Here is a 25,703-nt window from a genome sequence, read left to right on the forward strand (position 1 = left end):
AGAGAGTGGGCGGTTTCCCTCGATCTACAAAAGTACGGATAAGTGTGAGTCGAGGATGTTTCTACTGATTTCCGGTTTTGAGGGTGTTTACAGTTCTAATGAGATGCAGGGACCACCATTCTGTGCGGAAGAGGAGTTTTAACAAAAAAATAAATCCTTCCTTGTTCTGTTTACAGTCTGTTCTTAAGAACTGACGTACTCAAATATATACATTTCAAGTTAAAATGTGCAACGGCTGTGTGCAAAAAGAATACCCGGACCGGGTAAGTTGAGTCATCTGGGAGACCCCTCTAACGTTAGCATTACTTTTTTCGACGCACAAACGTCTATAAGTTAACCAGCATGTACTAAAGTTGTTGTTAGCTAGCTATAAGTAAAGCGTATTGAACTTTAGTGCGGTTACCAACCGCCTGTGCAATGCTTAATAGTACACTTAGAGCAGTTCAACAATGTGATGGTGTCGAAATAAGTATTCCTGTGCTTTCTTCGTGCTCAGGGGAACACTTGTCTGGAGAATGGCTCTTACCTGATGAATTACCTGGGCTGTGTCCACTGCCATCAGAGGGACTTTGTGCTGATCAGCAATAAAGCCACAGAGGATGAAGATGGAGAGGAGATAGTCACATATGACCGTTAGTCACTCTTATTTGCTTCCAGTCATTTTGTCTAAATAATCGGTGGAAGGAAAATTTATTTTCAACAATTTAGATAACGTAAGAATTGTTTCAGTAATACAGTAATTTTTCTTTATGATTAATGTTATTAATAAAGGGTCTTCTGGTTTTGGACTGATTGGACTCAAAATAAGCAATTTGAGGATGTCAATTTGGGCTTTGGGAAATTGTGATGGGCATTGTTTTGTTTTTATTGCTAATAGACTAAACAACTACTTTGAAAATAATAAGGATAAATCTTTTAGGATTAACTGTGATTAAGTGTCCACTTTAAGCCAGGCCTTGTTGCCTAACATTAGTGGGCAGCTTTACTAATGCTTTTGTGGTTGAATGAGACCAAATTAGTAGTAGTAGTCAGGTTCTAAAATCTAGGGGAAGCCTTTTATAATGAAGATATTAATCATCCTGTAAGGTGTATGTTTCTTTTGGCAATATTGTGTATCTTGCTTCTTGGCAAAGGGTCTGTCGAAGAAGGAATTTTTACCAGAGTCAGCCACAGTAAGTTTAAAAACTAATCCGCCAATGTCCATTTGTCCTTCCAGATGTGTGTAAAAACTGTGACCATGTCATCGCCAGGCACGAATACACTTTCAGCGTTGTCGATGAATATCAGGTAAGGCATCTTTACGCTGTAGCCTTTTAAAAAGGGTCAAACTTGTGGATACATTTAGCTGTCTAGTCTTTTAGTGTGTTTGTTAAGTCTGTTCTGTGTTGTGCAGGAGTACACAATGCTCTGCATGCTGTGTGGAAAGGCAGAGGACTCCATCAGTGTGTTGCCAGATGACCCCAGACAGTCTGCACCTCTCTTCTAGACCTCGAACAACACCAGACCAGCAGATCATGATTACATTTTTAGATCGGCTGCTTGCTTCGGGTTCAAACGATTTTAATCATCCATTCAAAATGTTATACACATCTTCAATTAAATGCAACATATTTTAAGTCCTTGGCTAAACTACTGGATGTTAAAGATACATCACTTTTTATCTCCTCTGTATAAACAATAAATATAATGCCTATCAATTGGCAATGTACTTTCAATAAACCTTTTTTAATACTAAGTGTTTTATTGTCTGCATCATTTTACCGCTTAACAACATATCTGATGCCACAAAGTCCGAGTGGCAAAATAAGGTGCCCTATCATGCAGCTGAAGTTTAGATTTTTAAAAACAAATGTATACAGTATTTATCTGCTTATACAGTTCAAAGATTTTTATTTTTGCCAAATAGTTTGCCCCAAAGTAGTTTTGTACTTGGAAACAGCAGATGGCCAAAACGTATCCCTAATACACCAAAACACAGATAATTAAATAATAAAACATTTTAGTTGTCAGTGAAGCATAAAAGCCCAAAGGATGATTAATGTGGCCCTTTTAGAGCTTATCTGTGTTGATTCAACTTTTGCTGTTTAACTTGTGGCCACATTTAGCTCCACGGATGGAGGAGCCTTTATGTCATGGTAGCTGTCATTTGGGAGCTCCCCACTCAGTCACCGGCTCGTCAGCAGTCTCTCTTTGTGCTTACAGTGACGTCTGTCTCAGAAAACAGCTGCTTCAACAGAACTTGACAAGCCAGTGTTCCCAGGGGGATGACACGGTCTTTGAGCTGGTGTGACTTCAATAGAACTAGAGTATTAGATCATAGAGCATCTGTTATGGTTTGAGCAATATAAAGTGAAGGTTTAAGTGACTTTTCCCATTTATCTGATCAATGACAGTGCTTTTAACTGTATTTCTTAAAGTGATAATCTCGAAGATTTTCATTTTAATAAATGTCTGTTAAGTCCCTATCTATCGCACAATGGTGACTGAGCCTATGGCCCACTGATGAAAGCCTTTGCATTTGCAGTATTACAGACTGGGTGTTTGTAGTGACTTTGGTGGAAAAAATCACAAGCAGCGCCCAGTTAGTGACGTGTTTTCCATCAGCCAGCAGTGGTTGGTCTGCCAGAGAGGGTAGGCGGAGCTAAGCGGCTGCTTTTCCGCTCTCTGCAAGTGTTGCGAGTAAACAGTAATCTACTATGGCTGAACGAACAAAGAAAAGATGGATGACTACAGATACAACTTCAAACATAAGTGAAAACCCAAAGAAAAAGAAACAAACTCGACGCTCAGATGAAGCAAACACTCTGAAAAGGAAGTCAAGAGTTACAACCGGAGCCAACCGTGGACGTCACACATGAAACACTGTCTGGATATCTGGGAAGTGTGCTCCCCCAATTACCGTTTATCGCTATAGGTGTCGCCAAAGAGAATGAAACTGAGCTCTTCAAGATTACCACTTTAAGGCAGAAGTAGTTCTAATAAAATCAGTTGTAGCGAGGTGTTGGCAGAAATGTCAGGGACCCAAAACATCAAAACCTCACAACAAAACTAAGGGTTGAACTGAGCCTTTAATCATAATAACTAAAGCGTTTGTAGCCGCATTTGTTTGCGATCTGGCGTTTATTCAACTTAATTATTTCAATTTATATTTGAATTGCAATTAGAATAAAAATGCAACAATGATCAGACATGATGAAAAGCTTCCATTTTTCTCCCTTTTTTTCTCCCTTACCGTCTACTTGATGCAAAAACGCACATCGTCGCTGGTCTACATTATGATGCATTTTGTTCAGAAGCAGCTCAATAAAAATACAGATGTCTTAGCGGATTGTACAAATGATAAAAAAAAAAAAATTGCGATGAATCTCATGCACTTTTACAATACTTAAGTATGAGTGCACTTACATGTACATTCTAATATGCTGGCGCCTTCTGCATGACAAATATCTTCAAGCAAAGTAAAAGCACACTACTACACTGTGATATGCCAAATGAGCAGTTCATTGTTACATACAGTATTTCATCTGTTTTACAGGAGTGAGGTCATGTGGGGCTGCATGCCCTGGTTCTGTACATGAATGCTGATGTTGGTATACTGCTTGTGTCATCTACTATTTAGTGTCCTTAATGTGAGTATATGGTTTCCATTAGTGTATACCATTTTCATGAATGGTACATATCTACAATTAGCATCATTTTTACATCCCTCATGTTTAACATGATCTTTTTGGTCTCATATTAGGCCTACATGGAGCGTTAAGAGAGGAGTGAAATGAGAGGTAAAGAGTTGGCAATCTTCAGGTTGTCTCAACCTTTTTCTTTCATCTGCACGTATCAAGCCTCATTGTCAAGTTTTGAGAGACACATCCATCAAATAAATAAATAAATACATACAATTTATCATACATTTTACATTACATACAGTACATTCCCTTGAGTAAATACTGTATTTACACATGCTATCAGGGGCTGGATTTGAGACAGCCTCTGGCTACAGTTGCACCATCCGGATCAGTCACTTGTGTCAAATAGAGTCATCGGTTCACTTTGCCTGAGCCTTTCCCCTCGAGGATCAGGCCCCGCCCCCTGGAGCTGTGACCCCACTGACCCAGCACTCCGGCTCTGTCTTGTGAGTGAGCGTAGCGGGCGGGAGGGGAGCCGGAGAAGCTGGACGGAGAGCGGCTGCGTCCCTGCAGTGCCCCGCCCTCGCGCATCTCCTGGCGGGAGGGGGAGGAGCTTAGCGAGCGCTGCAGGGAGGAGGAGGAGCTGCGGGGCCGAGGAGGAGGGCTGAAGAGCATCCCGCTGCGGTCCTGCATCAGCTGAGTCAGACTGGCCAGGAAGTCTGCGTCGCTGGTGCTGCTGGCACGCACTCTCAGCCGCCGCCGTCTGTAGAGAATAACGCAAGAAAATATCATCAGCACACTTTTTATTCCTCTACAAATCTTTCTTTTTATGATATCAATAATCATTTTGTTATAATAAGTCCTGTTGTAGTTTAATTGTTAATAGCGAAATTCCTACAATACCTATACAAAATACCAGGGGTGTCACCATTTGAACAATAACTAAAATCATACAGTTTCAACTTGAGCTAAAGATTCATGTGCAATGTGTCGTGAAAGCCCATCAATAATTCTGCTGATGTCATCAAGGATCAGAAATGGACTAATCTCTATTTACAGATTCTACATAGAAATGTAGAATCTGCAGGCAGGGACGTGGATTTTAGGGCTGGCAAGTGTTCTGGTTTCCGTTTGTACTACGCTTGTAGTCAGAAATATTGACCAATCACGTATCAGCAGGCTGCAGCATATGCAGCAAAAACAGTCCGTGTGGAGAGCAAAAGCAGGCGGAACGTAATGCGCCGTAATGACATCCAGGCTCCCATCAGTGTCATCGGAGGAGGATTTAGCTTCTTATTAATCTCTATAAACAGACATCTGCATGCTAACAGCTAACAATCTGTTCTAGATCTAAAATTTAACTTGAGATAAATTCCCTTGAAGCTGTGTCGTGCATCAGAAATGATCGATCCAACCTCCGTTCAGCAAACAAGCAATTTGTCCTCTTGAGGACAGACCTGACAAAGCTTCATTTTTACTTTTTACAAATCTGCATCATGATATTATTTCGGCAAACTTAAGACCCGTTAGGGCGTTGGTTTGGCTCAGTTGGTAGAGCAGGCGCCCCATGTACAGAGGCTACAGTCCTCAATGCAGTGATCGCAGGTTCAACTCCAGATCTGTCGATCTTTTGGTGCATGTCATCCCACTCTCTACTCCCCACATTTCCTGTCTCTCTTCAGCTGCCCTATCGCATACAGACAAAAGCCGCAAGAAAATTATTTTAAAAAATAAATAAATACTTAAGACCCATTAATTAAAGTCAATCACAAGAAAATCTATTTCTTTTTAGGGTTCATATCGCAGTAGTTAGCAAGAGCACAGCCTCTGTGAGTCTCAACAGAAACAGATGAACGGGCGCTCCTCCTGGGGGATTTAATGAACTAAGAAATGACAGCGTTTATTTTGCTGACATATCTAGAGGAGCGAAATTCACTTCACTTTTGATCTGAACACACGGTCGCTTCTCAAGTTGCTAACTGGACAGTTAACAATGCAGCAGGTGGAAAAGGAAGTCATTATCGCTAACCGCTGGCTAAACCACACGCCCGACATGTTCACCGTTGTCCCCGGAGGCGATATCGTCTCAGCCGATAGCCGATGAGTCCCGAGATTGGAAATGGACAAACATACTGTCTCAGGTCTACATTTCAATATCTTTACATAACAGTAGAAAAGGACATGAATTGCGTGAGTGAAACCTGGACTATATGTTAAGTTCTGTAAATCTGATCTGTTAATTTATTCCAGCTAACGATTGTACTTTACTACAAACCCTCGGTCTGTGTGGAGTATTTGCAGGTTGTAAAATACTCCCAAAAACACACTCACTGCACTATTCGTGCACATAGCAGGAAGTAAAAACTGCTTGTCTATCCGACAATGAGAAATTGTCTTGATCATCTGAGGAATTTGAATCCTTTAAAAAACATTCATCATACCTGTTGTCCACACACGGGCGGATGGGCGGCTTCCCAGGAGGCGGTCGAGGCAGAAACCTGCTTGTGAGTTGCTCGGGCACAAAGGTGGCGCTCACAGGACGTGGGATCTTACTTCTACTCCCTGACGAGGAGGACAGAGACAGAGGGTCCTCTCCTACACCTTCAGACCTGGAGCCTCGTTCTGAGGTCAGCCTGTCTCTGGGTAAAGCACAGGGCAGGTTGTCACAGGACAGAGACGGGGAAGGCGAGTGGGTGGGGGAGCCGGGGACCGGACTGCTCCAGCGGTGACGCCTCTCCATGTTGAGGTCCCTGCTCGGAGAGTCAAGGGGGGCGGTGGGGTCTCGTACCGGGATTCGGCTCAGTTTTGGGGACATGGGGGAGTCTCTATGCCTGAGTAGAGCGGGCGGTGGAGAGGAGGAGACGGTGACTGTGCTCTCCATGGCGCCTCCCGCTGTGTCGGCTTGAGGCTGCTGATTGGGCTCGGAGGAGCGATCGGGCAGACCAGAATCACTCTCCGGGTCTCTGTCGTTAGTCAGGTGAGCAGTGGGGCCTTTGGCTGGGCTTGGCACTGGAGCTAACTCCAACCGTTCTCCAACTTTTGAGGTTTCTTCTGAGAGTCTATCTGATTTACCAGAAGGTGCCTCGAGTGGTATCACATCACTCTTCTCCTGTACGGGGGACTGAGGGCCATAACTGGAGGACTGAGAAGAGAGGTATGAGGTATGAAACCGAGTTCATTAGTTTCGGTGAACAATGCAGCTTTAAGTTCATACACAAGAAAATGTTCAGTCAGCCTTACCTGGTCCATCTGAGATCTTCCCATCATGACTGAGGGCATTTGTCCCAGCATCCCCGGCAGCCTCCTGTGGCCCAGCAACCACGTGCCGTGCATGGCCATCTGCGACAGGACGGGACTGCTCGGCACCGCTGAGGACTGGCCTTCCTGCGGCTCTGACGACTGGTTCTCAGTCTCAGCCGGCATCTGCGTCCCAGGTTTGTCCTCTACTGGAGGCTTGGAGGCTCCGGAGCCGCTGCCTTGCTCGAGCTCCAGCATCACCCACTCCTGAGAGTCTCCCTCCTGGGGGACAGGACTGAGGTTCACGGCCACAAAGCCACTGCTCGCTGCGCCCTCCTCTTGGTCGGGGGTCGCTGTGCCGGAGTGTTCCTCGTTGCAGGACGGCGACTGCAACCGCTCAGGGATGGACTTCTCGCCGACTTGAGAGAGGACTGGACGCTGCTTGCCCAAACTGAAACAAGACATTTTAGGCATTATAGTGAGTGTCTGAAAATGTAAGCTGTTAAAAGGGTATATACAGTAATTGAATGTGTACTAACTAGGCCTCAAGGAAGCGTTCGATGGTGGGCTTGGGTTCGGGCGCTAGTCTCTTTTCAAAGGCCAAGCTTTGACTGTGTCTCATTCTTCGGAGGAGTGGTGCAGCCCGCTCCAGGAACATGGTCTCTGATCGCACCCGTCTGGGAGAACTCTGCATGGAGCCGGTGTTTGGGCTCTGGTTCCCCTGGTTCTGACTGTGTTCATCCTCACTCACAACCTGAGGAGAGGGAACGACAAGAAGAAACTTAAAACCACTCAGAAAAAACTATGTGGGCTCCTTGTGGGTTTCTCAAGTCCAGGAGGAGTGGTTTAAGTAATAGAGGCTGTTTGGGTCTTAGCTGTTATGTTAGGTGAAGTGTAGTCTTGGGGAGACTTTTGAGCTCAACTACTCATCTCACTGCACAGGAGAGAGAGTCAGTTACATAAGAATAACACCACAGCAGTAGTGATATAGGATTAGTGTTAAGCGTAAACGACATTCCCCCGACCTTCCTGATCATCGGCTGGGCGTGTTTATGATTCCGGTTGCGATCCATCTCTTCCCATACGTCTCCGCCCGGCGTGGTCGGCGTGGGGATCGGGGGGCAGTTGTCAGCATCACTGAGGCGCTCCCCTTGCAGGACATCCTCAGTGTTCTCCCTCTGCAGCTCACCCGGCAGCACTGAAGCGTTGGCCATGCTGTGGAGGAGAGGAGAGGCAAGGTCACCCTGCAGCTCGTTTCCACAGCACAATTTAAAGCAGCGACTTCTCAGGGATGCCTGACTGTGCAGATTTCTGGTCTAAATAAAGCTGCAGCTATATATTTCAGCATGTGTCCAACAGACTGTGAAGGAAGACGTTTGAATAGGAACCTGCAACAACAAGCTAACAGCAGTTAAAAGAATATACGGCTGTATATCAAGAAGGAGGGAGCTTTCTCTATACCCCAAGTAGGCCGGTGTGAGGCGGGTGAGCTGCTGAGCAGTGGTTGTTGCGGCAGTGATGGTCAGCATGTCTTCCGAATCACATTTCTCCCAGTCGTAAGGGTCGTTCTCCAGCACGTTGTGGCTCTTCATGGCATTTTCAAACACCGACATGAGGAGCTGTCACAGAGAAAACACAGGCATCAGCATTTAGCGCGGAAAAAACAGTGCGTGCAAAAATATGCTAAAGAAGAGACGTCCAACCTGATAGTCAGGCTTAGTGAAGTAGTCCAAGGTCAGGATGTGATCCAGGAACGTGCTGAACTCTGAGGGAAGGTGTTTGAGCATCAGGTGGTGGTCATACGTCTCTTTTAGATTTCCTACTTGTTCCTGAGAAGAGAGGGGGGAAATCAAAGTTAAATGACTACACATGCTGTGTGCTTGGGTGTATACTGACTAGAAAATGGAAGCACATACTTTGTCTTTAATCTTCCTCCAGGGCAGCTGACCAACCGTGAATTCAACCAGCATGTAGAAGAGGGACCACAGGTCGTCATGACGGCCCATTTCCTACAGAATAACATACACAAGTGTTATTGATTTCACATAAAGAGGAATAATAAAACAAGACTTTACAGCAGAATATGTTTTTGGGCCATGCTCACCTTATTCTTATGAGCATTGATTGAAGCATACCGCACAGTTCCTCTGAAACCTGCCACAGGACGAGGCTGAAAGAGTGTAAAGATACAATATAATAATGGTCATGTAAAAAACGCTTAACAGAGGTATGAACAAATGACTTTGTGAATGAAGTTATAATCCTGTTTTGATGCAACTATAAACACTATGTTTAAGGCTTTAGGACTACTGTTTTAGTCTTAAATGCACATCACATTCCTGGGCATTTAAACCCTTTTGAGACAGTCATACATTAAAGGGGGGGTATTAGGCTAATTTTACACTTCAGTAGCTTAGCATAATTTACAGTTACAATAACTTATATTTCTCACACTGGTGCTCTGTGCGGGCCCTCATACAGCCTCTGCCTGAAACGACTAAGTCAGCTCTGTCCCTTTAAGAAACCCCGCCCATACATGCCCACTTTCTTCTGATTGGCCAGCTCTCCAAAGCCCGCTGAGGCGTGTAAAAAAAAAAAAAATGTGTGAAACCCGGCGTTCGCAGCAGCCTGCAGACTGAGCTGAGAAGCCAACATACTTTTACCTACAGATTTGAAACACCCACTTTTAGTCTGGACATCCAACATTGTAACATTATATACATATATATGTATATATATATATATGTCCTAAAATGTGAAACAGCATAACACCCCCTCTTTAATGTCACATGAGGGTCATTAAGATCACACAGTGGTCAGACGAGAGTTGTCAGAGTCTGTGAATTAACTATTCATTTGGTCTGAAATGTGAACATTTGTGGGTCTTCAACTTAATTTATTACTTTATCTTTTATCTGACTTTAATGTCTTTCAGATCATTTTTTGTTATTTTTTGTTAGCCTGCAAAGTCTCTGTTGACAGACTATGCTTTTATACAGCATCTTAGTGAATAAGAAACTTGCAGGACCTCTAATTTAAAAAAGAAGCCTAAACAATGCTTTAAGGAAGTGAACAGAGAGTACTTACTGGACGGACTTCCTGGCTGGAGTTGGTAAACTGACGGGCCAAGCCAAAATCAAGCATGTAGCAGCATCTGCAGGTACTGGCCAGTCTCCCCATCGCAAAGTTAGACTACAATTTTGACAACACGAGAAGCAAGTTAAACAGGTGCTTAAGTCATCTCACTTTAGCACAGTTTGCATACATACAATGCCATGAAGGGTTTTACTACAACTTACAGGTTTAATGTCACGGTGCAGAAAGCCTACAGAGTGGATGCTTTCTATGGACTCCAAAATCTGTTTGCCAAGTCTTAAAGTTGTGGAGACGGAGAACGTGGCGCGGGCCATGGTTCTGCGCAAATCTGCCAGATTCCTCCCCTTCAGACAGGATGAAAATCAGTCTTTCCTGTCACTTTTATAATGAAGAGAGCAAATAAACTACTTAATTGGCATTAGCAGTAAATATCCTACCTGGAGTTCCATAACAACATAGTTGAAACGGTCATTTCTGCCACAGCCCACAAAGCGACACACGTGGTCTTTGCCTGTAAAAGAAAGTCAGAATGTATTTCAGTTGGTAGATGAGTGAGCACTATTGGCAGTGCTGCCTATAAAAGACAAAATCTGCATTTTTCAAATGATTAAATTACTCTAAATGTATACCTATTGATCACAAATGTATATATATAGATATATATATAGCTACTTCTTACTAAAGGGAATGAATGCATCATAATCTGGGGGAGTTTGTTGTTTAGTCCTTGCCTAAAAAACTTCTTGAGGGCCAGTCTCTGAAGATTTTTAGTCACAAAAGTGGTAGCATTGCATCACTCACCCTGAAGCTTCTTCAGCACAGCCACCTCCATCTTCAGCACCTGTTTGGGTTGTTGAGCAGACTCCACCTTTAAGGCGACAGTAGCCTGGCTCAACTGATCCAAAACCTCATAGATCTCCCCAAACCCGCCTCCACCTATCTTCCTCGCCTAAAAAGAAAGGGAAATGTCACTGTCAAACTGAAGTATCATAGTAGTGAACTGATTGCCCTTCATAGAGCCATTTTTTCTGATATGATTTTGTGATTTCTCCTTCTTCTTTGACACTTACCACTTTCCATCTGTCTCTGACCACGTCTGCCACTGACAGGATGTCCGTGTGCTCTCCAGCCCCACTCATCCTGAGTGCTCTCAGCTACAAGCCTGCACCTGGCATCAGTGACGCAAGCCCCTCACTGAAAACAGGGAGCACATTTTAAAATCCATATCCACTTTGGCAAACACTGTACACTGCATGCTAATGAGCTTGCACAAGATGAAAACGGGCTGACTGATTTAATCTGATTGTGCGTGACAGACACATGTGGAAAATGCCTTTAGGTTTCAGGGCTACAAAGGTTAGCTACACCTCACGTCTCCAAGGTTCATAAAAGACGCTGATCAGTGCTCGATGGTCACAGAAAGATAGCAGCTAGCATCGCCTGGATTGTTTGACTCGTTGCCAAAACACTACTATGACTAGCGCAGCTCCAGTCTCTGGTCATAAATCTCCATAAACCGCCCTCTGAGACGATTAGCATTTAAAGGGCTAAACTGGCTAGGTGACGGCGTTCACTGCGGCGGCTCCGGTGGTCCTGTAAACAAGCTAACTAGCATGTTTATTAAGATAACCGTTAGGTAGCAAACCGCTGACCTCTTACCTCGCTTCGTTGCACTAATGCAATCCAGGTTAGTGTTTAAAATCCAAACAGTCCCCATAGTCCCAGTGAGTGGTCTTAGTTAGCCAGGTCATTCCAAGGCGTTGTTAATATAAGAAAGAGATAATCGTAGTGGACCATAGCTTTCGTTAGCTACAGTTAGCCAGCTAGCCTGCTGCTAATGGATGGGGAATGATGATGCCCCGCGCGCTCCCTCTCACAGTGGGAGTGGTGACGTCACAGCGCTAGTCTCTCCTGATTGCGCCGCAAACTCCTGCATCCCAGAGAGAGATCACTGCTGCCAGGGTGAAGCAGCACCACATTTAACATAATATGAAAGACAGAGCGACAGGTACAGACAGAGAGCCACCTGTGGCCCAAATAGCGCAGTGTAAAAGGTAAGGAACACTGCAGCAATTTCAATAACCATTCAATCAGAACACTGACTGAAGCAAAAACATCAGATCAGCAGGGGCGTAGCAAGGATATTGCAATATTGATAACCCTTCATCCCTCAGGTGACACAACGCCTAACACTGGTGGAAGAAGTAGACAGTTGTTTTACTTAAAGGTTGCCTGGGTCTAGACCTTTTAATCTGTCAACTCTACTGACAAGATGGATTATCTGGCATAATAACGTGAAAGTTTCTCCAATGAAACAACTGATGTAATAAATGCCTCGCAAGGAATATTGATCAGTCAATCAGCACCACAGGTGGGACTAACAGCGTTGTGAAGTTGTGCGACAGATAGGGGTGTAAATGCTACATCCATCCATCCATTAGCTACAACGCTTATCCTGTTCAGTGCCCTATCCCAGCTGTCATTGGGCAAGAGGTGGGGTACACCCTGGATTGATCGTCCGTCAATGACACATAGAGGCAGACAGCATTTCACGCTCACACCCACACCTAGGGCCAATTAGAGTCACCAATAAACCTAAAGAGCATGTCTTTGGACTGTGGGAGGAAGCCGGAGTACCCAGTGGGGACACACGCATGAACGGGGAGAACATGCAAACAGAAAGGCCCATTTCGTCCAAACTGGGATTCAAAGTAGGAACCTTCTAGCTGTGAGGCAACAGTGCTAACCACTGCACCATTGTGCAGCCCTTCATTAATCAACATAACAAAACTTTTAATGCAAAACTTTCCCAGACATTTCAATAAAAACTTATATTCTCTTTTTTTAAGATGTTAATACAAAGGAAAAAATATATATTTTATTACCCTGATATAATGGACAATTCAAACTAAAATGAACAAAATAAGATATCAAGATTTATAAAGACTTTTACTGTCACTTGTAAATTATCTTGGATGGAGGGGCTGTCTTGATTCTCAGTGCATATAAAATCCTCTCTAGGGTCCTGGCTTTCACTTCAAAAAACAGTTTCCGTGTGATGATTAAGACTCCGCCCTCCGGGCAGCCGTGACAAACAAAACGAACGTATACGGATACAGCTATGGGAGTGGCCAGCCGATCGGATTGGATAACAGGATGTGAGTTGAGCTGTTTTGGGGTGAGGCGGTGCGTTCAGGGGCGCACAACTTTCTACGTGTTTGCGCAGTTACGCAGCTCTTCACGTATACTGGATAAACCGACAAACAGTAGATTAGACTCGAGTGAATCTGCAACGCAGTGTGGAGATCTACGAAAACAGCAGAGCAGGCCGCTGCACGGCGCAGTTCCCACACAGTCACCGTCTCATGTGTGGTTTAGTCGCTGATGCGGGGAGAAAGTTGTGGACATGTTTTCCCGAAGTGCACGGTGTTTCTGATCCACCGTGCAACATTGTAATCACAGTGTTAATGAGCCTCTCCAGCCTGTCCGGACTCTGGATTATGTTTTCTTTGGACTGTACACCCGCCCGTTCGCCATATTGCGCGCTGTGAAACTCGAGGGAAAGTTGTCAGAGTTATGACATTTGCTGCGCACAATCCCTTCATGGAGCTGCATGCAGTCGACTTTGATCGAAGCCAAAGTGACTCCATGGAGCTGGACATGGAGAGCTCTGTGCACCATTGATCAGGTATGCACTGTGTTTAAGTCATGCTCACTAATCTGGCGTGTAGCCTAACAGTAGTCTGCACGTCAAACGCTTCCTTGTTGCTGATTTTTAACACAACATCAGTGGCTATCGGTCGGGTGATTGCACGAGTCCCTCCGTTTCCTGTATTTCTTGTTATGCCAAATGGCAGCTGCACTGTAAGCGCCTCCTTGTTGCTGTAGCTTCTAAACTTCTTCTCTTTTCTAAACACGTCCTTTCTGCACGCACCTGGACGTAATCATAGAAACATAGTTTTTGCTTCTCCAGCGCTAATCTGTCACTGACTGATTTCCACTGTTCTCACTGGGCTATTTGCCTGTGTAGGCCTCAGTTTCCTCATTGCTGCAGACGAGTGAAAGTCGACTGGAAACTTTGTATGCTCGTGTTCAGAGTAAAAAGAAAGTGTCTAACCCCTCCATTCTCTCACAAGGTCCGGCTCTGTAAAAGAGAGGAAGAGGAGAATGGACAGAAAAGCTCATGTTTGATTCTGGAAGGAGGGTTGCATGCTCCCCACCCTGCACTTTCCTCTGGGATTTATATTTCCTCCCAAATACCTCTGTATACACAGCTAAACAAAGAATTCCTCAGCTACAGGCACACTACAGAGCAATAACTGAGCTCGGAGATCAAGATTGAGAGCTCTGACTCCAACGTTTTTTGTACATTTATAACATTACTATGAGTCTTCCTCCTCAAGTTAATCCTGACAAGAGCGGCAAGCATCGGGGTGCAGCCATGAAAGAGCCCGTGCAGCACTCAGGGGAGGTTTATTATGGCATGGGACCTCCAGCTCTAGAGTCTAGTAACACTGCCAGCAGCTCTGGTGTTTATAACCCAGAGAAAGGGCCCCAAAATCTGCCCCACTATCAGCAGGCTGCTCCTTTAAAGTGGATGCCCCAGGACTCTGTGCAGGCCCCCGGCTGGTCCCAGGATGCTCCCGTGTCGACCTGGGGGCATAACTTTGGCCCATACATGAGTGGAGTGAACGCCAGGGGTCAGATGGCGTTCCACAAAGGGGGCCACGAGGGTGTAGCTCTGCCGATGGGGGGAGAAAATCAGCTCCCAGGGCCGGTGGAAGCATACAGGGATGCAACCCAGGCTCCAGCTCAGGGGAGGGGGATTGAATGGGAGCAGCATGCCGCGGCTGCAATGCACCAGGCTCAGCTGCAGGCATATCAACAAGCCCAAAAAGGTGTGGAGCTGCAAAGTCAGCCCCATGTGGCTCCTCACACTCTGCAGGGGTCCATGCTGCAACCTTTTCAGGCAACATTTAGGCCCAGCAAGCAACAGTTTCCATCAGGTACTTACTACCCCGTGTTCCCAGGCAGCAAGGCGCCAAACCTGCCATACGGCGAGCAGCCTAAAACCCAGCAACGTCTGCTGCAACAGATGCGGCAACAACAAATGCATCACCATCACCAGCAGCAGCAACAACAGCAACAGCAGCAGATGCATCAACAGCATCAACTTCAGTTGCAACAGCAGCAACAAATGCAGCAGCAGCACCAACTCCAGCAGCAGCAGCAAATGCAACAGCAGCAAATGCAGCATATGCAGCAACAGTATCACCAGCAGCAGATTCAGGAGCGGCAGCAACAAATGCAGCAAATGCAGCAGCAGCAAATGCAACAAAATGTGCCACAGCAGGAAACGGCTCAACTTCAGGTGCAACCAAAGCAGCAACAAACCCAAAACTTTGCAAATTTTCAGCCTCCTGAGCCTCGTCCTCCTGATTCTGCTCCTAAAAAGGAAGAAGTGAAGTCAGTGGAGACACAGGAACCAGAAACTAAAACCGATGATGCAACGTCTGATCCATGCGCCGAGAAGCTCGCCACAAGTCCTGCGGAGCCTTCAGACGCACCGCCGGCTGCACCTCGCCGCTCGCGCCGCCTTTCCAGAGATGGACAGTCCCCACTCGGTCCCCCATCCACAAACCTCTGGATGCAAGGATCCAAAGAGGCTCAGCTGTCTCAGAACGGCGTGAGAGGAGGAGAAAGCCAAGTGACAACAGGAGGAGTCATCCAGATCACCAGCAGGAGGAGGAGGGCCTCCAAGGAGATCAACCTGGAGACTCTGGCCCAGAAGGCGTCAGAAATGGAGCCTGCTAAGATGGCCAAGGTAAAAAAAAAAAAAAAAAAAGCTCTTAACACTACCACTGTAGTGAATTTCAGTTCACTTTCACAGCAACAACAGCTTTAGGACCAGTTTACTGTAAGAAAAATGGCAGCTAATTTGTGCACGTAACAGCAGAATTTCTCATCTGGCAGAGTCGGCAAGTAGCTACACAAAGAGGAAGAAGCCTGTTTCTCTGCAGAACTTCCCTTTGGTTGACAAAATGCTTTGTTTTTCAAATACAAAAATTGTGAAATAGTAATCAACTCTCACTTATTTGCCAAAATTCTAATGAAATTAGACGAACAAAGGAACACTAAATCACACATGACATTACAAACAAAGGTGAGAAGATAGACTCAAAAAAAAAGGACATGTTGCAGTTACAAAGTCACATTGAAGGTCGATTAACCAAGTATGCGATTAAAGGCTGTTGTAGTAGTAAAGAATCTGCTCTTAGTCCCATTAATCAAAAATCTCATCTTTAAATTAAAAAAGATATTCAGCTTGAATACAAAGATACAGGAGGTTAGGTCAGAATTAGGGGTGGGAATCGCAGGGTAACTCACAATATGATACGTGGCCCTAATATCTCGATACAGTGATCCTGCGATCATTGATATATTACAAGAGAATCATATAATGATTCTTCACGATATCAATAACTTAATTTCCGTTCATGTTACCCTCATTCTAGGCATAAGTGCCACAGCGAGGAGTCATGAAGTAGTGAGGCGGTGAGTCAAAATCGCAGGGAAATTAAAACATCGGCATTTGGCGCCAGCCTATCAATAATTGTATTGCACGAGTCAGGACGACGATATATTGCCATATTGAAATTTTGTAATTTTATCATACACTACTTAGAATGCAGTGATTGAGACAGATAAATGATGTGAAATTGAAGACGAGTCTCATTAAAGCTCTTTTCCTCGGTCTGTTTACTTCGTTCCTGAAGTTGTTGAGCCTCAGCTACAGGAAGTTTCTGAGTCTGCCCAGAACAGTGTCCATACGATACTGGTGCAACCTGACAAACAGCTGTTATTATTAAATACCCTTCAAATTGGATTTGAAATATTCCTCTTATGTTAATAACTGTAGCAAAGTTGAGCCTTGCTATTCAGGATTTAAAATGTTTGCATTCTTTGGGTCACACCCTCCAAGGCAGCTTCTTTATTTACTCTTAAGCAGCTCCGTTAAACACACAATAAACACAAAAACTTGTTAAACTCCGTTTTTTCCAGCACAGGGATATTTTGCGTTCCACCCTCGGGGGGTTATGGGGCTTGTTGTGTGTTTTTGTGCGTAGTGTGCACGCTGGATCGTACCGTTGGAGCAGTTGCATGTCTGCACACCTCCACATTCCTCAGGCTCTTTCTCAGTCATTCAGCAGAGCCAGGGAGGGGCCAAGCTGTCAGCCTGCACACTCACACTCCTTAACTTACCAGCACACACACCAAACAGGTTTAATATCACTGCTCAGAGCTGCTGTATCGTGGTTAACAAGCAGCACATCTCTGGGTGAGCAGATTCAAATGTCTTTACTCTGATTGTAAACCTTTTGCCTGAAGTAGGAGTCATAAAACAGATTTATTTGTTTCGCTGCTATGAGAGGAGTCGTGGAACTTTTATCAGCTTGACCAGAAATACCAGGGAGGCGTGTGCAGTCGTCTTAACACTGCTGAATTATGTAGTAATAAAACACTGTGTGCATTTACTTTAAAGAATGTTATGTTACAGTCGATAAAGGCATCAAGATTGTCAGAGTGCAAATCACTTCTCAAGTAATAATTGGTTAAATAATTGTGTCTCCTTAGCAGCTATTTGTTCTAATTTTGTTATTAAGAAATTAAACAATTAGTTGATTAATAAATCAACAGACAATTTAAGCAGTAATAATCAACAACTGATAGTTTAATCATCTACAAATGCCGGATTTCAGATTTTAAAGCCTTTAAAATATAATGATTTGCTGGTTTTATTTCAGCTTCTCATAGACTCAACATTTCTTTTTCTCTCTTTTGTCCTCTGCTCCTTCCCCAAACTCCCCGTTTCCTCCTCTTTTCCATCTCCCCTCATCTTTTCCGGCTCACTAGGAGGACGCTCCCTCAGGCAGACAGGCCTCTATGGTTCCTCTGGTCATCCCTGTGTCCGTGCCGGTGCACAGGAGTCCAACGGACCCTCAGGGTGGTTGGGTTCAGGGGCGACTCGAGCGGCCTGCGGGACAGTCTGATCCCAAACCTTCTGTCATCGTGGCTCGACGGAGATCGCTCAGAAACTCCATGAACGAGAGCTTTGGTCAGGTAAGTGTTGTGAGCGTCGCTTTGATTGTTATCTTGATGATGTAGGTTTAGAAATATATCCAATACATGCAATACAACAGTCCTGCATTTAAAACTTCACTTAATTGAAAGAATGACAGATACTCAGATCAAAAGCACTTAGTATGCAGTAGAATGGGCCTTAATGAGGCCTTTTTAACTGCTTCATTAACATGTGAGACAGAATTTAAAGTCGTAATAATAAACTGATTTGAATGTTTAAAAGCTAAATTTTAAAGGACATTTTTTAAATATCCTCTTCTTGTGTTCTTGGTTAGAGTTAGAAGAGGAGTTTGATAACACTCACATAATCTGTCTCGTAGCTAATTGCTAAAGTCAGCAGCCTGTTAGCTTAGCTAGCATATAGCGCTCTCTCTTCAAGTGGCTCTGTCCAAAGGTAACAAAAGCTGCCTGTCAGCACATCTAAAGCTCAATAATTAACACATTCATGCCTAGTTTATTTTATTCATATGCTTATTTGGTGTGCTATTTCTTTCCAAGCTAGCATAGCTTTTATTTTTGGACACAGCCTAGCTAGCTGTTTCCTTCCAGTTTTTATGCTAGGCTATGCTAACCGTCTGACAGCTCTAGCTTCATATTTGCTACTTACACTGCTACCTTTACAGAAATAGAAGTATATGTAGCATAAAACGCTAGTATTTAAGTAAAGCAAAAGTATCCCTAAATCATACTTTAGGACAGTACATGTGTACTTCTATTTAGCTACATTTAACTTTGCACATTAATCAAAAAACGTGTACAAATATCATAGTTGTAGATGTTTTTTCAGGACAAATTAGGAACAGCTACTTCAAGACCCCCTTGAAATGCAGGTGTGCCTGGTTTCTTGAGTTCAAGTAGCTTCTTATTAGCCAGACTTTAAGATTATGTGAGTCACTACCTCTTCAAAATGGAGGACTACATGAACAGCTTTTATAAACTGGGTGTGTAGGTTCACAATGGAGCCTTATTTAGTCGGTGCCAATATGTGTCATGGTTGTCAAAGTAATTTAGAAGCAAAGATTAGCGCCTGGTTGATCAAGCGAAAGAAGAATCCTAAAATGCACTTCAATCTTTCTCTCCAGGACGGGGACGATCAAGGGCTGGACGAGGATGGCAAATCGAAATTTAAGCGCCGACCTCGTCCCGAGCCTCTCATCATCCCTCCGCACAAACCTGCCACCTTCATCCCTCCATCCCTCTACCCCAGCATCACCTCCTACCAGAGCAACCTGCGCTCTCCAGTTCGCCTGCCGGACAACCCGCTCACCCTGCCCCCGTACACGCCTCCACCCATCCTGTCTCCCGTGCGCGAGGGATCGGGACTTTATTTCTCCACCTTCCTGACTAACATCGCAAGCAACCAGATCCTGCCCCCGCCGGCTACGCCCAAGTCCGCATCACGCAGTCTGCTGCGCTCAAGTAAGTCTTAGGTGTTGTACTACTACTTCTACCAATTTGGCATGCTCAGATGATCTAAAATTATGTTTCTGTTGTATTTACAGCAAGTTCAGAAATCACACCTCCTGTTCTGCCGTTGATCACTGATGCTACGCCTGTTAGCCTTGAACCGTGAGTACAGACACCTGAACATGCCTCTTAAATCTTCCATATCAGCCCGCATTATAGAGAAATTTATTGTATCTATGTCCTGTTTTTTCTTGTTCAGGCGCATCAACATCGGGCTAAAGTACCAGGCAGAAATTCCTGAGTTGCAAGATCAACCTTCCTCCCAGTCAGACCAGCACAAGGCCGACTTGGTTTGGCTCCCGGTGGACGAGTCACACCCCAAACCTGGTGATCAAGAGAGGGGTAAGTCATCCACCACACACTGACTCTTGTTTTTGTTTTCTTTGTCTCTAAATCTTTCCAATAATCATTTTCATGTTTATTTTTTTTGTAGTGGTGGATTTGATGAACATGGCATGCTCCAGCGTGCTCAAAGGTGGAGGAACCAACCAGGAGATGGTTTTACACTGTTTACATGAAGGTGGAGGTGATATCCTGGTGAGTGTAAAGACTAGCTCAACTATCTGCCATTCGGTTAGACGGATTTTTAGCAACATTATTTTATTATTCCACCAAATTCTGACTTATCTTTTTTGCAACATGGTATATATTATTGTCAGAATTGTTAGTAGGAACAATAAGCATGTTAAAAAATATGATCGATCATGTTGATTTACAGGAAACCCTGGGACGTTTGATGCTTCAGGACCCGCTTTTCCCCAGAGGACATCACCTGGCAGGTTATCACTACTCAGGTGAGGGTTGCCTCTTCATCTTCCTCCGCCTGTCGTCTTCTCTGATTTCTTACCTCTTTTTAAATGTTCCCTCAGACTCTTGTGTAAACACACTGTAAATTGTGCTGATTTACTCACAGGCTCCGACTGCTGGACTGCAGAAGAGAAGCGCTACTTCAATAAGGGGATCTCTGCCTACAGGAAGGACTTCTTTATGGTGCAGAAACTGGTACGCTCGATTGTTTTACCCTGCAGCATTTCAAATCAATGTCAATAAATCTTTTAAAAAGAACATTTTAATTTGATTAAAAGTGCTCTGTGTTGCATTTTAACACCAATAAATCATTAACATATTCATTTTAAGGCATTGATCAATGTGCTTTAACAAACACGAACATGAAAAGACATATTTTAAGCCTGTGAAGCCTGAAACAGATGTGATGGAAAATGTCCTTTGGCAACAGGACAAAGCAGCTCTGCTTTCATTGTAAACATCCTCTTTGTGACAGGAAGTGATTTATGGGAAATGTGGTCTTGCTTTTATAGAAACAGTAACAGCACAGCTTATGCGCCACTTCTGTACGACTGAGGTGTTATAATGTGTACATAGATGACTGGATGCTAAAATTGCGTACTTTAAGATGCAACCCATTCAGCAGAAGTTTGATTAAAGGGGCCATATCTTTTTAATAGATATTCTCATATTGTGCATGGGTTTCACATGTTTAGGTATTTATTGTTCACAGTGAAAACTGCATAATTCTGTGTTTTTCCAGAATGATATGTTTAAAAAGGTTCAGAACAGCTGCAGGTTTCTACGTAGAACCTTGCTTTCGCTGAAATCGACCAATCTCTTCTTGCACGAGCTTGTAGTCAAGTCGTCAAGATTTCAGCTTACCATTCTGATACCTCCTGGTGATTCTGGCTCGTACATATATGGCCGAATAACCGATCCTAGAGCGGCCATGTTTTCTACAACTTTGGAGTGACAGTGCAGTGCGGCCGCTCCCCCACGTGGGGGCTAAGGTCTGACATTTGAATGGCAAAACGGCTCGTTCGTTTCAGGAGGAAGGAGAGGCTCTGAAAAATAATTAATAAAAATATGTATACAATTTTTAAAACCAAACAAACTTTACCAACGTGATTCAAAAACACACTAAAATAACAGAACATTGATTGCAGAGCTAGAACTGTCCCCTTTAAAGAAGTAAAATTCTGCTTGTGTTTGTTTTTGGATCTATTTAAAGGTGCGTACCAAGACTGTGGCTCAGTGTGTCGAGTTTTACTACACGTACAAGAAACAGGTGAAGATCGGACGTAACGGGATTCTGACCTTCGGCCCTCCAGATTCTCCAGTGGAGAAGCACACAGAGGCCGTGGTGGACGTTAAGGTAGAGTGGAGTTTACTTTGCTCAAATGTAACACACCCATGTGTTAAAGCATTAGAATCACACAGGTAATGTTATGGAATATATGCTGAGCAGTAATTTGATCTACGGAGCCATGTTATGAGTCATGTGTACGAGGGACACTGAGTTAATGTTTTTTTAATCTTGTATTCTCCTGGTGTGATTGACTGCAGAGTTCACAGCAGTCTAAGCTGCTAACTCAGGGGGAGGCCGATCGAGATGACACCAGAACTGTTTCTTACGACCACGAGAGCAGCCATAAGGCCAGGGTTGCTCAGTCGCTACAGGCTCATGACTATGTAAGTACTGTTACATATAATATATATTAGTACACAGTGCTGGAAGAAGTACTCACAAGGTTTAAGAAGCAATACCACTGTCCAGAAATACTGTGTTGTGAGACATAAAAAGGTAAAAGTGTAAAAGTAGTTGCATCAAAATCCACCATAAATACCAAAAGTGCAAGAACATTTTGTTTTGCAGAAAAGCTCATTTCATGTGTTTATATATTGTTGAATTATGGTTATCGATGGGTAAGGGCCTGTGTCCACTAACAGGGTTTTTTGCGCTGGCAGACCCCAGCGTTTTCAGTGCTTGGCGTCCTTAGCGCTAAAAGCGCTCTCAGTTGAAAATAGTTCAACTTTTGGAACACTGCCGCTCTCGTCAATATCATTTCTCTCTCACTGACCAATCAAAATCAAGTAGGGGCGAGACTTCAGATATCAACTTTGTCAACAACAATGGCAGAGGAGAAGCTAATCCTTTTGGGGGGTTTTTTAAGGAAACAATTTCCTGCTGCTAACGCCAGGACATGATTCATTTCCATTGTTTTAATGTGTCTTTGTCACATTTCCTTGAATAAAAGCAAATATTAAGCATGCACAGCAATTTAAAACAGACTTAGGGATAACTACCGGCAGTGGAAGTGGCTAAATTTTTGTAACCTAGCAACAGTAAGCGCCAGTGAGAAGCGCTCTTTAATTGAGGTTGTAGGTGCTGCCAGCACAAATAATGCCCTTAGTGGACACAGGTCTTTAAGGTGCACATTTTCAATACTGCAGATGGTAAATGTGTAGCTGATTATCTTTAATTGGATTTATTTCCTTGTATTACATATAATAATTTATGCCCTGCATAATATTAAGTACGGCATAATATTTTTCACGGAAACTATTTGGAGTAGAAGAATGAAATAGCAAAAATATGAGATATCAAAGTATATGTCAAAATTGTACTTAAAGATGGAACTGTTTAATGTAAAAAGTGTGAAAGTGTTTTGTTGTCATTTTAATCTTTATTTCCACTGATTCATGAATAAAAAAATAACTAGATTTTTGGTCTTCCAGGCAGGAACTATGGTGGTGATCAAAGAGCAGGACATCGTGAAGCAGGAGCTTCACCACCCTGCAGCGCCTCACAGGCCTCGAGCCGAGCCTGCGGCGAAGAAGAGCCGAGCGCCTGCGAAGCCCCCACCGGATCCTGACGCTATATTTCCATGCAAGAAATGTGGCAGGTAGGGTTAGGGTCAGCACAGAGATTAAGCTTATTTACATTTACAGCTTTAGCTGTATCATGACGACTCGATTTGGAGGTTTATTAACTTGTCAGGTTCATGTTTTTCAAAGCTTTTATTTTGAAAGGAGCAGTGTGAAATATGATGATGATTGTTCTCATTAGTTTATTGTTTTGAGTTATTTGGTGATTTCACTATTTTACGGATATATAACAGATAAAGTATGCTTGTATAAAACATAATATCATGATTATGTTTTGAATTTATGCCTGAGTTGTTTATTTTATGTTTAATGTTCTGGGTCTTTATGCAGTAATACTACAATTCACCCGTTATTAAAAGCTGCTACTGTATGTAACATTAGGTCGCTTTCTTCTTCTTATAGGGTGTTTTACAAAGTAAAGAGTCGAAGCGCTCACATGAAGAGCCATGCGGAGCAGGAGAAGAAGGCTGCAGCGCTGCGTCTGAAGGAAGAGGAGGAGCAGGCGGCAGCTGAAGCTCGGGCCAGGAAGGCTGCAGCGACCGCAGCAGCAGCAGCAGCGGCTCAGCAGAGAGGGAACGGGAACGGGGTGTCAGAGCAGGCGGAGGCCAGCAGCCACGAGGACTCATCTGAGGGACAGGATGACGACGATGAAGACTGGCACTGAGAGACAAATATCAAAGAGAAGATGGACCGGCAGAGAGCAGAATAAAGACAGCAAAGTCTTCCTGTTAACCTTCACACTCCTTCACGTTTGTATCTTTTAAATACTCAGAGGAAGTTTATTTTTTTGTAAATGCACTTAAACTGTTTGCTTCTGCTTCTGCCAATATTGCCTTTTTATATCCTTTATTTAATTGAATATACGTCAAAATATTATACATTTCATTGCGTGGACTCAATGTTTATGCGATGTTTCATAAGAGAATCAGGAATTAAAAAGACATTAAGATCAAAGCAATCTTTCACTTTATAGTGGCGGCCCTTTTAAGTAAGTTTAGAGTAAGAACTTGTATTTAAAGTCCTTTTCTTCGGAAAATACTGTGCTGAACTTTGCAGATTTCCATCAGATTTTTAGGTTGGTTATACACTTATTTTTTACAACTAAGGGACCTTTTTGAATGAGTATGTACAAAAAAGTATATATGAGATTGCCATATATTTATGATACTGCGTTTTGCAATGATTTAGGTAATATAAAAACTAATCACGTCAGCTGCAATATGACTTGTGAATTGAAAAGTTTATTAAATCTCTACTGTTCGGAGGAGTGTGTCGTTATTGTGAGTGTGTGTGTGAGACAGTGTGGATCCAGCAGGTGGAGGCAGAGGTTCAGGATGTTGCTGGATATTTCCTTCACACACATTTTTGTGTGTAGATAAATAGAAATCTTGTTTTCTGTTTCTATTAGGACACACTTTGCTGAAATGTGTTTGTGCAGCAATTAGCCATGATACCAGGCTTCTCCTTAAATCTTGACTTTAATATGTTGCATGCTCGATATAACACTCTATCATCTATCCTGTTACACCAACATCTAAATCTGCTAATCGAGAAAGAACACCACGATAAATAGAAACCTAAAACACTCTCTGATTCAGTTTGCTACACGCATCTGCAGGCCTATTATTTTCAAATTATTGGCTTGAGAGCCAACTTATCTTGGGTCTCGGGGGTGTGGTGAAATTTGGCATTGATCGGTGACATAATTCAGCCATTTAAAGAGCATCCTCAGCAAGAGGCAGTGTAGCCTGTCGCCCTCAGGAGATGGGATGCGAGGCATTTTCCCCTGAGATCAACACGGTCCTGTTTCTGGCTCCCACTCGTCCCTGACAGGTCGGACTGTGACAGCTCTCATTTACCTTCCTGCTCCTACCTTCCACATGACTGATTGTGAGCAAGAGGAAAATCCACAGACTTCCCTGCTCAGTTTGATCCAAGGTTTCATGATACTAAGTGGACACCTAGTTATTATAACCATGTGGGTTTAAGTGTGATTAGAAACAAACAGAGACTTATACTCATAGTTAAATCCTTAGTAGCTTTAAAAAATACAACAAGAGGAACAATCTTCAGCCCCCTCTTACACTATGACTCCTTATAAATGCTAACCTCAGCATGCTAACCATGCTACAACATATTCATGAATGTTTACGCTGCTTACCATTCCTAGTTTGGCATGTTAGCATGCTAATTTTTACTAATTAGCTCTAGACATAAAGCACAGCTGAGGCTGTAAAACTCATCCTGAAGAAAACACTGATGTCTGTACAAAATCCCATGGTAATGTGTCCAATGTTTGTTGAAATATTTCACTCAAAATCACAAATTTCAACGTTATGGTGTCGCCAGAGGAAAAGCCATAGGATTACTGAAATCAATGGGATTCATCCTCTGGGGAATAAGAACATCCGTGCAAAATTTAATGGAAATCCATGAAACATTTGGTGAGATATCTTAGTA

At 43.5% G+C, this 25,703-nt stretch overlaps 3 protein-coding genes across 4 annotated transcripts; 2 read left to right on the forward strand and 1 right to left on the reverse strand.

Moving 5' to 3' along the window:
* Positions 1–96: 96 nt before the first annotated feature.
* Positions 97–1,735, forward strand: churc1 (churchill domain containing 1). Its single transcript, XM_069657486.1, has 4 exons — positions 97–263; positions 497–632; positions 1,217–1,287; positions 1,394–1,735. The coding sequence occupies exons 1-4, from the start codon at positions 225–227 to the stop codon at positions 1,484–1,486; spliced, it is 339 nt and encodes a 112-aa protein (XP_069513587.1). The 5' UTR covers positions 97–224; the 3' UTR covers positions 1,487–1,735.
* Positions 1,736–2,773: 1,038 nt separating this feature from the next.
* On the reverse strand, positions 2,774–11,815 carry ttbk2b (tau tubulin kinase 2b). 2 transcript variants are annotated; one of them, XM_069657702.1, is made up of 15 exons: positions 11,616–11,815; positions 11,027–11,150; positions 10,758–10,905; positions 10,394–10,467; positions 10,160–10,300; positions 9,948–10,052; positions 8,965–9,030; positions 8,777–8,869; positions 8,564–8,689; positions 8,322–8,479; positions 7,886–8,075; positions 7,400–7,614; positions 6,864–7,311; positions 6,065–6,765; positions 2,774–4,386 (listed from the first exon to the last, which is right to left on the reverse strand). In XM_069657702.1, exons 2-15 carry the CDS (start codon positions 11,093–11,095, stop codon positions 4,035–4,037), a joined length of 2,886 nt encoding a protein of 961 aa, XP_069513803.1. In that variant the 5' UTR covers positions 11,096–11,150; positions 11,616–11,815; the 3' UTR covers positions 2,774–4,034. The 2 variants fall into 2 exon arrangements, with proteins under 2 accessions (XP_069513803.1, XP_069513804.1); XM_069657703.1 differs by having other exon boundaries at positions 11,609–11,635.
* A 1,534-nt stretch (positions 11,816–13,349) lies between these two features.
* mideasa (mitotic deacetylase associated SANT domain protein a) lies at positions 13,350–24,501 on the forward strand. Its single transcript, XM_069657626.1, has 13 exons — positions 13,350–13,644; positions 14,093–15,780; positions 17,871–18,077; positions 19,181–19,517; positions 19,601–19,667; positions 19,765–19,907; positions 19,999–20,102; positions 20,284–20,359; positions 20,479–20,567; positions 21,586–21,729; positions 21,921–22,046; positions 23,094–23,260; positions 23,646–24,501. The coding sequence occupies exons 2-13, from the start codon at positions 14,341–14,343 to the stop codon at positions 23,905–23,907; spliced, it is 3,162 nt and encodes a 1,053-aa protein (XP_069513727.1). The 5' UTR covers positions 13,350–13,644; positions 14,093–14,340; the 3' UTR covers positions 23,908–24,501.
* Positions 24,502–25,703: the final 1,202 nt, after the last annotated feature.

The sequence above is a fragment of the Semicossyphus pulcher genome, unplaced genomic scaffold (assembly GCF_022749685.1).
Source record: "Semicossyphus pulcher isolate SPU_LCO1_2020_fin unplaced genomic scaffold, fSemPul1.0.p SCAF_11, whole genome shotgun sequence".
Lineage (NCBI taxonomy): Eukaryota > Metazoa > Chordata > Actinopteri > Labriformes > Labridae > Semicossyphus > Semicossyphus pulcher.

Coding starts and splice junctions, on each gene's coding strand:
- churc1 (XM_069657486.1), top strand. CDS start 225: ATGTGCAACGGCTGTGTGCAAAAAGAATACCCGGACCGG. Junction 633..1,216: donor GGAGATAGTCACATATGACC/GTTAGTCACTCT, acceptor TTGTCCTTCCAG/ATGTGTGTAAAAACTGTGAC. Junction 1,288..1,393: donor GCGTTGTCGATGAATATCAG/GTAAGGCATCTT, acceptor TGTGTTGTGCAG/GAGTACACAATGCTCTGCAT.
- ttbk2b (XM_069657702.1), bottom strand. CDS start 11,095: ATGAGTGGGGCTGGAGAGCACACGGACATCCTGTCAGTGGCAGACGTG. Junction 10,468..10,757: donor TGTGCTGAAGAAGCTTCAGG/GTGAGTGATGCA, acceptor TTTCTTTTACAG/GCAAAGACCACGTGTGTCGC. Junction 9,031..9,947: donor CCAGCCAGGAAGTCCGTCCA/GTAAGTACTCTC, acceptor ACACTCTTTCAG/CCTCGTCCTGTGGCAGGTTT.
- mideasa (XM_069657626.1), top strand. CDS start 14,341: ATGAGTCTTCCTCCTCAAGTTAATCCTGACAAGAGCGGCAAGCATCGG. Junction 19,518..19,600: donor ACGCAGTCTGCTGCGCTCAA/GTAAGTCTTAGG, acceptor TTGTATTTACAG/CAAGTTCAGAAATCACACCT. Junction 19,668..19,764: donor ACGCCTGTTAGCCTTGAACC/GTGAGTACAGAC, acceptor TTTCTTGTTCAG/GCGCATCAACATCGGGCTAA.